Source organism: Cebus imitator, unplaced genomic scaffold, assembly GCF_001604975.1.
Source record: "Cebus imitator isolate Cc_AM_T3 unplaced genomic scaffold, Cebus_imitator-1.0 Scaffold53, whole genome shotgun sequence".
In the NCBI taxonomy this organism is placed as follows: Eukaryota; Metazoa; Chordata; class Mammalia; order Primates; family Cebidae; genus Cebus; species Cebus imitator.
Window position 1 is genome coordinate 2,457,481 of NW_016107368.1, and position 12,522 is coordinate 2,470,002.

General features: G+C 47.8%; 1 protein-coding gene across 1 annotated transcript in view; it reads left to right on the top strand.

Annotated features, from left to right (window-relative positions):
- The window catches only part of INSR (insulin receptor), a 159,571-nt gene that overhangs the window by 19,463 nt on the left and 127,586 nt on the right, over nucleotides 1-12,522 (top strand). Inside the window, exon 2 of the mRNA XM_017528197.2 lies at nucleotides 2,051-2,602. Coding sequence (XP_017383686.1) covers nucleotides 2,051-2,602 — 552 coding nt within the window. The remainder of the gene's footprint in view (nucleotides 1-2,050; nucleotides 2,603-12,522) is intronic.

Genomic DNA, 12,522 nt, shown 5'->3' on the forward strand with positions numbered 1-12,522 from the left:
ATTGGGCTAGAACGTGTTCTTTTAACTCACAGAAGTTCCTTATTATCCACCTTCTGAAGCCTAATTCTGTTAATGGAACACACTCGTTCTCCATCAGGCCTTGTTCCCTTGTTGATGAGGAACTGTGATCCCCTGTGGAGGGAGAGGCATTCTGATTTTGGGTATTCTCAGCCTTCTTACGCTGGTTTCTTCCCATCATTGTAAATTTATCCACCTGTCGTCTTTGTAATTACCGACTTTCAAGTTAGGTCTCTCAGTGGACGTCCAACTTGTTGATCCCAGCGCCGGAATCTGAGCGACCCACTGCGCCGGCCAAAACAGCGGCGTTAAGGTTCGTGGTGCGTTTCTGTCCGGGAATCTCCTGTCTGGCTTCCTTCTTGAGTCCCTTTTTCAATCAGCTGAATAGGCGACTCTGCCTTCCTGGAGCTCCAAACGTCGACCAAAAGGGGACCCAGTCCCGTTTACTCTGCACCGAGAACCGCCGCGCCGGGGAGTCGGCAAAACCGCCACGCTGGCCATGCTGGCGACCCGTGGGGCTCCTCCGCTGGGAATCTCCTGGTTCGTGAGCAACAAAAATTCGTCTGAAAGTGTGGCGTCCTCTCGTTCTCTGCCCTTTCACTGGGAGCTACAATCCCGAGCTGCTGGTAGTCAGCCATCTTGGCTCTCTCTTGTTTGTTAGTTTTCTAATTTGTGCTTCTTTTGTGGGTCATTCTCAGGGTGGAGTTCTTTTTTTTTCTTTTTTAAGAGGATTTACTATTCTTCTTTAGAACAATCTGTTTTTCTCAAAGATATTTGTGGAAAGTTTAGTGTTTTGGAACAAAACAAGCAAGGGTTGTATACTGAGCCTTATATTCTAGGTGCTATGTGTGTTGGGGATGTGGTGTGTGTGTGTGTGTGTGTGTGTGTGTGTTTCTGTGTCTGTGGAGAGAAGCTATCTAAAGAGTTTGATTCTGAAAAATGTTAACTCAAGTGTAAGGGATACAAAGAGAAGAAATGCCCAAATAGGTGTGCCAAAGAAAGGAAATCAGGGAAGACTACTTGGAGGAGGAGGCAGCATTTGCACTGGATACCTTGAAGCATGATGGGCTGGATTTAGAAATAAGGAGCTACGGTACAAAGCACTTTGCCAGCCAAAAGACAGACTAGCCTACAGATATCTAGAGATGACTGTTGTATGTTCAGGGGAATGAACAATAGCAACAGCAATAGCAAACAACAAAATAAGCTGACATTAATGTAGCACTTACTGTATTTCAGGCACTGTTTGAGTGCTTGCCCTGAATTATTTCACTTTCTCTATATAAGCCATGTTACAGAGGAAGATAGGAGTCTTGGAGTTGTGCAAGAGTGGTGGGCAGGCTTGTTTCCTGGGGTGCAGGAGATGAAGGGGTGGAATCTTGAGGGGAGTGCAGAGTGATGTGGAGCCATGGAGGGTGTTGGAGCCTGGGACAGACCACCTTCAGGAGAATGAGAACGTAGAGCATTTGTGCAATGGAGATCAGACTCCCTGGAGAGTGTGATCACACCACACCCAGGTGAAAGGTAATTAGGTCTTGACTGCAGGCCAGGAGAGCTGTCCGGGAAGGAAAGTCAGCCAGCGAGGTGGGAAGATTGACAAAAAAAATACATTCAGCTTTCCTTGCCCTATTTCTGACGCGGGCACCTTTATCCCCATAAGTCATCTCCTGAAGGTCTTCGGTGTTGACGCACTAGAGACAGTTCCCCTTTTGCCTTCTGCACCTGCTGCGTTACCCAATCCCCTGTAATCCCATTGTCACGATTGCATCATTTCAGAGGTGATAGTTTTAAGGATTTTAACAGGGCTTGCCAAAAGAATTATTTTCTTTGCCTTTTGAAAGTAATTACTTAGGCATGGGGACTTTACAGAGAAAGTCACTCATCCCAGCTGGCTGCAGAGTGTACAGGGCCCAGGATGAAAACACAGGGCCCAGGTTTCATGCCTAAGAAGCCGGCTCTGCCCCTGATCCTTCTGAGGCATCCACCATGCATCCACTCACCTCTCTTGTTTCCCGCTCATTTTCTCTTCTAGTGTGCCCTGGCATGGATATCCGGAACAATCTCAGCAGGCTACATGAGCTGGAGAATTGCTCTGTCATCGAAGGACACTTACAGATACTCTTGATGTTCAAAACGAGGCCCGAAGATTTCCGAGACCTCAGTTTTCCCAAACTCATCATGATCACTGATTACTTGCTGCTCTTCCGGGTCTATGGGCTCGAGAGCCTGAAAGACCTGTTCCCCAACCTCACCGTCATCCGGGGATCGAGACTGTTCTTCAACTATGCGCTGGTCATCTTCGAGATGGTTCACCTCAAGGAACTTGGCCTCTACAGCCTGATGAACATCACCCGGGGTTCTGTCCGCATTGAGAAGAACAATGAGCTCTGCTACTTGGCCACTATTGACTGGTCCCGTATCCTGGATTCCGTGGAGGACAATTACATCGTGTTGAACAAAGATGACAACGAGGAATGTGGAGACATCTGTCCAGGTACCTCGAAGGGCAAGACCAGCTGCCCTGCCACTGTCATCAATGGGCAGTTTGTCGAACGGTGTTGGACTCACAGTCATTGTCAGAAAGGTATGCTGGGGATACAGGGTTTTAAGCAGTATCTCATGTTTGTTCTTCTAGAAACCTTAAAAGATTTATTAAATATTTTAAGCTTAAAAAGTTAAATGGCCATTAGGTAGGGGACAGGGGACGGCGAGTAGTGGCATTCACTGGCCCAGGGAGTGGTAGACTTTTTCTGTAAAGACTCAGATAGTAGATACTTTAGATTTTGCAGGCCATGTGGTCTCTGTCGCAATGACTCAATTCTGCATTGTAGTGGGCAAGCAGCCACAGGCATGTATAAACGTATGAGTATGGCTGTGTTTCAATAAAACTTTATTTACAAAAACAAGTTGTGGGCCAGATTTTGCCCAAGGACAGCAGTTCACCACCTGTCAGTGCCAGAGAGTGAATGTTTTTCTTGCTTGGGAGAGAAAAAGGAGTGGGAAACAATAGATTTGGTTTTTTAAAAATGTAGTTTAGTTCTTACCTGATTATAGAAGTGATATTGCTCATAACAGACATTTGGAAAAAGAAATGTGTAAAGGAAAAGAAAAGCAAAACGTTCATCTTATTGCACAATGCATGTCACTGAGAGTTTATCGGGGATTGTTCTTTCTAGTGGTCTTCAAGAATCTGTTGTGTCTAGTAAAGGTTTCCTTAACCATTTCTGTTATTGGGGATAAAGATGATTTTCAGACCGAGTGCGGAGGCTCATGCCTATTATCCCAGCATTTTGGGAGGCTAAGGCAGGTGGATCACCTGAGGTCAGGAGTTTGAGACCAGCCTGACCAATATGGATAAACCTTGTCTCTACTAAAAATACAAAATTAGCTGGGCATGGTGGTATGTGCCTGTAGTCCCAGCTACTTGGGAGGCTGAGGCAGGAGAATCACTTGAACCCGGTAGGTGGAGGTTGCGGTGAGCCGAGATAGCACCACTGCACTCCAGCCTGGGCAACAAAAGTGAAACTCCATCTCAAAAAAAAAAAAAAAAAGATGATTTCTAGTTTTCGCAAAGAGAGTGATGAACATTTTGGAGTGGGAGCTTTATCTAGCAGTTGTTTCTTTAGGCTTGCTTTCTAGAAGTGAAATTTCTGGGTCAGAGGCTCTTGGTGCAGATTGCCAAATGGTGTTCCGGAAATGTTTTACCAATGGCCTCTCCTAGCTTTGGACGAGAGGGAGCACCTTGGCCAGCCTTTGAGTGTTGTTTGAGAAATCTTTCATAATTGACTGTGGGAGGGAGGAGCTGACGTGTGGCCATTGTTTCTATTTGCATTTCTTTGATTGCTATCGGGGTTAAACCTTTTAAAACACATTTATTTATCATTTGGGTTTTCTCTTCCTGTTCATATCCTTTGTGCGTTTATCTTTTAGTACCTCAGCAGCTTCTGCAAAATTAACCTGTCTGTGGTTTCATCAATGACTGCTGCTAACCCTTTGCCAATTGAATTTCGTTGTCATTGTTGCTCCGTGGTTAAAATAGCCTGGGATGTATTTTGCTGGAGAAGCTTACAATGTTTATGGAGCTCCGAGCTGGATTTCTGCGTGCCACTTCTGTACTTTACACTTAGAAAGTCTTTTTCTACCCATGAAAGAATTTTTTCTCTACATTTTGTATTTTAATTATTTTTTCTTTTGGAGACGAAGTTTTACTCTTGTCATTCAGGCTGGAGTGCAATGGCTCGATCCCGGCTCCCTGTAACCTCCACCTCCCGGGTTCAAGCAGTTCTCCTGTCTCAACCTCCATGTAGCTGAGATTACAGGTGTGCACCACACCTGTGCACCATGCCCAACTAATTTTTGTATCTTTAGTAGAGACGGGGTTTCACCATGTTGGTCAGGCTGGTCTTGAACTCATGCCCTCGGATGATCCGCCTGCCTTGGCTCTGAAAGTGCTGGGATTACAGGTGTGAGCCACCACACTCGGTCAACAGCCAGCTAAGATTTGGCCGTGTTGGCCAGGCTGGTCTTGAACTTCTGAGCTCAAGTAATCCTCCCACCTTGGCCTCCCAAAGTGCTGCGATTTCACGCATCAGCCACCGTGCCTGGTTGTGCCTGAGGTTTCCAGTGAATTAGACATCTTTTTACTATTAAGAACTAGGCTTCTTGTAGCTGGGAGGTTGAGGCTGCACTGAGCCCTGTTTGTGCTACTGGGCTCCAGCCTGGGTGACAAAGCGAGACTCTATCTCAAAAACAAAGAAAATAAAAACAAAACTGAACACAAAACAAAACAAAACAAAAAAGGGCTTGTTTTTCCAGTACTGGGGGTTTTGTCACCCAGGGAACGTTCAACTAACACTTCCTGGGGTCCCGGTTCCTGGCATCTGGTATATATCTCAGCCATCAATAGTAGCAGTATCCCGAGGGGGCCTGCCATGTCCTGATAATAATGTCAAGAAATGATTGTTTTATTTTATTTATTTATTTATGAGACGGAGTCTCACTCTGTCACCAGGCTGGAGGGCAGTGGTGCAATTTCAGCTCCCTGCAACCTCCGCCTCCCAGGTTCAAGCGATTCTCCTGCCTCAGCCTCCCCAGTAGCTGGGATTACAAGCATGCACCATCACATCCAGCTAATTTTTGTATTATTTGTAGAGACAGGGTTTCACCATGTTGGCCAGGCTGGTCTCAAACTCCTGACCTCAGGTGATCCACCCACCTCAGCCTCTGAAAGTGCTGGGATTACAGGTGTGAGCCACCGTGCCCAGCCAAGAAATGCTTGTTTTTTGAACTGTTGCCCCTTTCTTTGGAGAGCAACTCAGCTTCAGCTTTCTTTCCCCTCTTCAGTTTCTTTTATTGTGGTAAAATACACATAGCATAACATTTGCCATCTTAACTTTTTTTTTTTTTTGAGGTGGAATCTTGCTCTGTCACCTAGGCTGGAGGGCAGTGGTGCAATCTCAGCTCACTGCAACCTCTGCCTCTTGGATTCAAGTGATTTTCCTGCCTCAGTCTCCCCAGCAGCTGGGACTACAGGTGCTAGCCACCATGTCCGGCTAATTTTTGTGCTTTTAACAGAGAGGGGGCTTTGCCATGTTGGCCAGGCTGATCTCAGGCCCCGACCTCAAGCGATAACACCCACCTTGGCCTCACAAAGTGCTGGGATTCCAGGTGTGAGCCACTGTGCCCGGCCTCATCTTAACCCTTTTAAGTGCACAGTTCAGTGGCTTTAAGTGTGTTTACATGATTATGCAGCCATGGCCACCAACATCTCCCGAATGTTCTGATCCTCCCAAACCGAAACTCTGTCCCCACGAAAAACTCACTCCTCATGTCCCTTTCCCAGCCGCTGACACCCACCATCCTACTTCCTGTCTCTATGAATGTGATGACTCTGGGGACCTCCTGTGAGTGGAATCAGACAGGATTTGTCCTTTTGTGTCTGGCTTATTTCGCTGAGCCTGATGTCCTCAAGGTTCATCCTCATGGAAGCCAGTGTCAGATACTCTTTCCTTTTTCAGGCTAAGTCATATTCCATTGTATGGAGGGAGCACATTCTGCGTGTTCATTCATCCGTCCATGGGCATTAGGCTGCTTCCACATTTCTGCTTTTGTGAATCACAGCGCTGTGAATACCCGTTTACATTTGTAGCTCTTCAATGCCTGCATTCACCTTGATGCTGAGGCTTTCAGAGGCTTGCTTATTTATTTATTTATTTATTGAGATGGAGTTTCGCTCTTGTCACCCAGGCTGGAGTGAAATGGCACAATCTGAGCTCACTGCAACCTCTGCCTCCTCGGTTCAAGCAATTCTCCTGCCTCAGCCTCCTGAGTAGCTGTGAGTACAGACATCTGCCACCACACCTGGCTAATTTTTGTGTTTTTAATAGAGATGGGGTTTTACCATGTTGGTCAGGCTGATCTCAAACTCCTGCCCTTAGATGATCTGTCTGCCTTGGCCCCCCAGAATGCTGGGATTACAGGCATGAGCTACTGCACCCAGCCTTAGGAGGCTTATTTAATGTCTGATGGGATTTTTGAATGCAGAATAGATTGAACCTTCAGTAGATACTCCTCTGTCTTAGGGGACAGAAATAGGCTGGAGAAAGCTATCCATCAAGCCCTCTCTTCCCTCAGAGTCTTCTCAGACACTTCCGTGAACATCTGTGGTTGTCATTTTTTTCTTCCACACTTGGCAGCTTCTGGAAGCATCAGGGGAATGGGTAAACATTTAGGATGAAGTTACTTTTTTGTCCTTTGGACCTAGTTTAAGCAATTCTGTGAAAAGTGCACCCCTTCTTCTACCTGTCCCTTAAGCAATGATGCTTTCTGCAGAAAGACCAAAGGAAGGCTTTCAGTGGTTAAGGGGGCCGGGTGTGGTGGCTCACACCTGTTACCCCAGCACTTTGGGAGGCTGAGGTGGGTGGATCACTTCAGGTCAGGAGTTCAAGACAAGCCTGGCCCACATAGTGAAACTCTGTCTCTACTAAAAATACAAACATTTAGCCAGGCATGGTGGTTGGTGCCTGTAATCCCAGCTACTCAGGAGGCTGAGGCAGGAGAATCGCTTGAGCCTGGGAGGCAGAGGTTGCAGTGAGCTAAGATCATGTCATTGGACTCCAGCCTGGGCAACAGAGTGAAACTCCGTTTAAAAAAAAAAAGAAAAAAATAGTTAAGGAATTAAAAGAAAAAGCAACAACAAACCACCATGGCGCATGCCAATGATTCATAGCCTGGACTCCCTCTCTCCATTATCCTGCTGTGGATTTGGGGGGAAGATACCAGAAGAGGTCAAATGCAAGAAGCTCTGAATGGGAAGAGCGGAGACAGGGTCTGTGTACTGACTGCCTACTAGGTCACATTCTGGGGAACTCAGGGCATAGGAAGGGAACCAGCCTTTGCCTCCTCAGAGCGGCCAGTCTAGTGGCCAATGCAGATATTGACCATAAAACCAAGCACACTTGGGAGGGGGAGAGCTAGAGGGAGATGGATATTGGTTCAGCCAGCCAGGCGCGGTAGCTCACGCCTGTAATCCCAGCACTTTGGGAGGCCGAGGAGGGCAGATTTTTTGAGCTCAGAAGTTCAAGACCAGCCTGGGCAACCTGGAGATACAATGAAAAAATACAAAAATTACAAACCATGAAAAAATACAAAAATTAGCCCAGGCATGGTGGCAGGTGCCTGTGACCCTAGCTACTCGGAAGGCTGAGGTGGGAGGATCGCTTGGGCCCGGGGATGGAGGTTGCAGTGAGCTGAGAATGCACCACTCTGCTGCAGCTTGGGTGACAGAGTGTGGTGGTTTGGGGGTTAAATGAGATGGTGCAGGAGGAGGCACTTAACCCAGCCTCAGGTGCTCCGTGAGTGTTCTGAAAGTTTCCAGTAAGTAAGCACCATGGGCCCACCCTATCTGGGCAGATCGGCTTCCAGGTGAATATTTACCAGGGTTCAGCCTCATTTCTGACTTTGGCCTTGAGGCAGGCAGAGGAACGTGTATCTTGTGACCCTGCCGATGAGGGGTGGCTGCCCCAGACGAAAGACCACCCTGATTTTCAGGTGCCAACAGCGTGCAATGCTCTGGAAATTCTCAGCTCTGGGCATTTCGAGGGGACCCAAAGCCACATGGCTTGCCTGACTAGCTGCTGTAGCCAAAGCCACTGGCATTTTCTTTCTGGGAGGTCACCCCAGCTGCTCACTGCCGATCAGAGGGGTGGGTGAGGCCGAGACACGCTGGGTGCCAGGGGAAACCAGCCTGAGATGCCACATATGGACTTCGGCACCAAAGCAGGAGGAGGAGGCTGAAAGCAGCAAATCCCTCCTCCCCTGGTCTGAGATTACAGATTTGAGTCTCTGAAAGTGTGGTATTCTGCCTACCACACTGAATATCATATATTGAAATGCATGAGTTTAAATGCCCGCTCTTGAAGGGTTTGACTTTTGGCAGAGTTTTTAGCTGCCTATGGAACGTCTCTGCTTCTTTTTCTTCTTCCACTTAAAAAGTTTGCCTTGATATTTTATTTTTATTTTTTACATTTATATTTAGTTTTCATTTCTTTTTAATTGAGATAGGGGTCTTGCTATGTTGCCCAGGCTGATCTCAAACTCCTGGGCTCAAGGGAATCCTTCCACCTCAGCCTCTCTTTAAAGTGCTAGGATTATAGGTGTGAGCCACCATGCTGGACTTATCTTGATTTTTTCTTTCTTTTTTCTTTTTTTGATATAGAGCCTCGGCCTGTCACCCAGGCCAGAGGACAGTGGTATGATCTCAGCTCACTGCAACCTCCATCTCTCAGGTTCAAGCAATTCTTCTGCCTCAGCCTCCTGAGTAGCTGGGATTACAGGCGTGTGCCACCATGCCCGGCTAATTTTTGTATTTGTAGTAGAGATGGGGTTTCGCCATGTTGCCTAGGCTGGTCTCGAACTCTTGGCCTCAAGTGGTCTGCCTGTCTCAGCCTCCCAAAGTGCTGGGATTACAGGTGTGAGCTACCATGCTGGGCCAATCAGAACTGTTCTTCCAGCAAATGCTAATTTCATGCCAGCTGTGGTTCTAAGTGCTCTAATTAGGATAATGCATCCCATCTTCCCAACAATCTTATTTATGGTTGAGGCCACTAAGGCTTCAAGAGATTAAGCAACTTCCCCATCCCCAATACCACTTCGCTCCCACATACACATGGGTAGTAAGTAGTGGAGATGGGATTTGAACCCAGGGATTCTGGCTCAGAATCTAAGCTCCTTATCATTGTGTTTTATGGATATCATTGTGGGAAGTTGGTGAAATGCAGGAAACAGTAAAAAGAAAGGAAGGAAGGAGGGAAAGGAGGGAAAGGAGGAAAGGAAAAAAGGAGGAAGGAAGGAGGGAAGAAAGGAAAGGAAGAAAGGAGGGAAGGAGGGAGGAAAGAAAAGAAAGGAAGAAGGGAAGGAAGGAAAGGAAAGGAAGACAAGAGAAGAAAGGAGGGAAGGAGGGAAGGAGGGAGGGAAAGAGGAAAGAAAGGAAGGAAGGAGGGAGGAAAGAAAAGAAAGGAAAAGAGGAAGGAAGGAGAGAAGGAAAGGAAAGAAAAGAAGGAAGGAAGCAAGGAAGGAAGGAGGGAAGGAAGGGAGGAAAGAAAAAAAGGAAACCAGAGGAAATACAGAATTTGCCCCTGCGAACGTGCTGTTGCCTCTTCTTATCGGCCTTCTCATCCTGTCTGGACTCAGTGGCCTCTCCCATCAGACAAAGCTCCCCTGAAGGCAGGGACTTGGTGTATTCCAAGCACCTGTCATGGCACCTGGCTCACAGTTGACAAACAATGACATCCTTAACACCTATCAGTAGCTAGCGTTTATTGAACACTTACTATGCCCTAAGCAATGCCTTAGGGGATCCCACCACAGCCTATGAGGCTTTGTTATCCTCATTTTACAAAAGAGGGAACGGAGGCATTGCTAGGAATGAATGCTCAGGAATGGTTTGACTTTAGACTTTTCTGACATAGGGCCTTTGCCCACAGATCAGCAAACTATGACCTGTGGGCCAAATCCAGTCCACCAGCTGCTGTTTTTGTATGATCTATGAGCTAAGAATTTTTAATTTTAATTTTAATTTTAGAGATGGGGTCTCACTCTGTCACCCAGGCTGGAGTGCAGTGGGGTGATCATAGGTCCCTGCAACCCCCGCCTCCTGAGTAGCTGGAGCCACAGGCATGCGCCACCAGGCCCACTAGTTTCTTTTTATTTGTTTGGTAGAGATGGGATCCCAGTGTGTTGCCCAGGCTGGTCTCAAACAACTGGGCTCAAGCAATCCTCCTGCCTCGGCCTCCCAAAGTGCTGGGACTATAGGCGTGAGCCACTGTGCTTTGCTTGGCTTAAGAATGCTTTTTTCACATTTTTGGCTGGGCGCAGTGGGTCATGCCTGTAATTCCAGCACCTTGAGAGGCCCAGGCGGGCCGACTACTTGAGACGAGGAGTTCGAGATCAGCCTGTCCAATATCAAGAAACGCCATCTCTACTAAAAAAAAGTACAAAAAGGGACCGGGCGCAGTGGCTCGTGCCTGTCATCCCAGCACTTTGGGAGGCCGAGGCGGGCAGATCATCTGAGGTCAGGAGTTCAAAAGCAGCCTGGCCAACATGGCAAAACCCTGTCTCTACTAAAAATACAAAAATTAGCCAGGCGTGGTGGCGGGCGCCTGTAATCCCAGCTACTCAGGGTGTCGGGGGTGGCTGTGGCAGGAGAATCACTTGAACCTGGGAGGCAGAGGTTGCAGCGAGCCAAGATAGCACCATTGCACTCCAGCCTGGGCGACAGAGTGAGACTCCATCTCAGGAAAAAAAAAAATTACAAAAATTAACCAGGCATGGTGGCAGATGCCTGTTATCCTAGCTACTCGGGAGGCTGAGACAGGAGAATCTCGGTTGCAGTGAGCAGAGATTGCGCTCCTGCACCCCAGCCTGGGTGACAGAGTGAGCCTCTGTCTCTCTATATATGAGCAGGACATTCAGCATTCAGGGATAGAGGCTGTTGCAGTGGAACTTGGGGCACATAGCCTCAGGCTGACGCAGCCCTGCTGCCCCTTGCTGGTTCTGAGGGGAGGGGGCTGCATGGCATCAGATGCCACCCTTGCCCCTTTTAGAGCTCTCTGTTTGGGTGGGGGAGTGCAGTAAATGTACAGTACAAGGCCCCCCTTCCACCCGACTCCCTTCTCCCACCCCCGCCTTTCCCTTTCGAGTGAGTCATCGAACCGGTGCTTCTAGATGCCTTTGGAGCAGAGCACCTGGAAATCATGATGTTCTCTAGATAACAGAGTACATTGATAAATTTCCTTGTGGCAATGTCACTATAGTCCATGAAGAAGACAAGAAAGTGCAACGCCTGCGCGTGGGGATCCAACAACAAAAAAGATAAAGTGGGGGAGGCCGGGCACGGAGGCTCACGCCTGTCATCCCAGCACTTTGGGAGGCCGAGGCAGGCAGATCACCTGAGGTTGGGAGTTCAAGACCAGCCTGGCCAACATGGTGAAACCCCATCTCTACAAAAAATACAAAAATTAGTCAAGCGTGGTGGCGGGTGCCTGTAATCCCAGCGGATGGCTGAGGCAGGAGAATCGCTTTAACCCAAGAGGCAGAGGTTGCAGTGAGCTGAGATTGCGCCACTGCACGCCAGCCTGAGTGACAGAGCGAGACTCTGTCTTAAAAACATAAATAAATAAATAAGGTGGGTCACGCGATGTGAATGATGGCCCACTTGAATTTCTCATTCATTTTTCTTCCCTTTTATGTTGTCAAAGATCTTTAAAAAAGAAAAAATCTAGGAGAGAAACAAAGAAAAAAAAAGCACTGTGCTGAAAAAATTCCATAATATTTGTAATTCAGTTTTTACTTGGATGATTAGAATTTTTTTTTTTTAATAACAAAGGTCTCAACTCTGTCCTGTAGGCAGGAGTGCATTGATGAGGGGTGCGGAGGGGAGAGGGAGAGGAAGGAGAGAGGGTGGGATGGAAGGATATTCAGGTGGATGCAATGGCAGACAAGGCCGAGAGGTGTTTTGTGGGAAAGGGTGAAGAGGGAGCCTCATGGCAGGAAGGGAGGCTTGGACCAGCACAGGGTCATCATGTGCTCCAGTGCCATCATGAAGGTCACACAGGGGCCATGTTTAGGAGGGACTCTTTCCACCAATACTCAGTGGACAGCCTTGCTGAGCCAGGCTTTTTGTTGGGGCCCTGGAGTCCTTGCTGAGTCAGGGAGGAAGTCAAAGTAATTCTAAGTGCCGGGCACAGTGGCTCACGCCTGTAATCCCAGCACTTTGGGAGGCTGAGGCAGGCAGATCACGAGGTCAAGAGATCAAGACCATTCTGGTCAACATAGTGAAACCCCATCTCATCTCTCCTAAAAAAATACAAAAATTAGCTGGGCATGGTGGCATGCACCTGTAGTCCCAGCTACTTGGGAGGCTGAGGCAGGAGAATCGCTTGAACCTGGGAAGTGGAGGTTGCAGTGAGCCAAGATCTTGCCACTGCACTTCAGCCTGATGCCTGG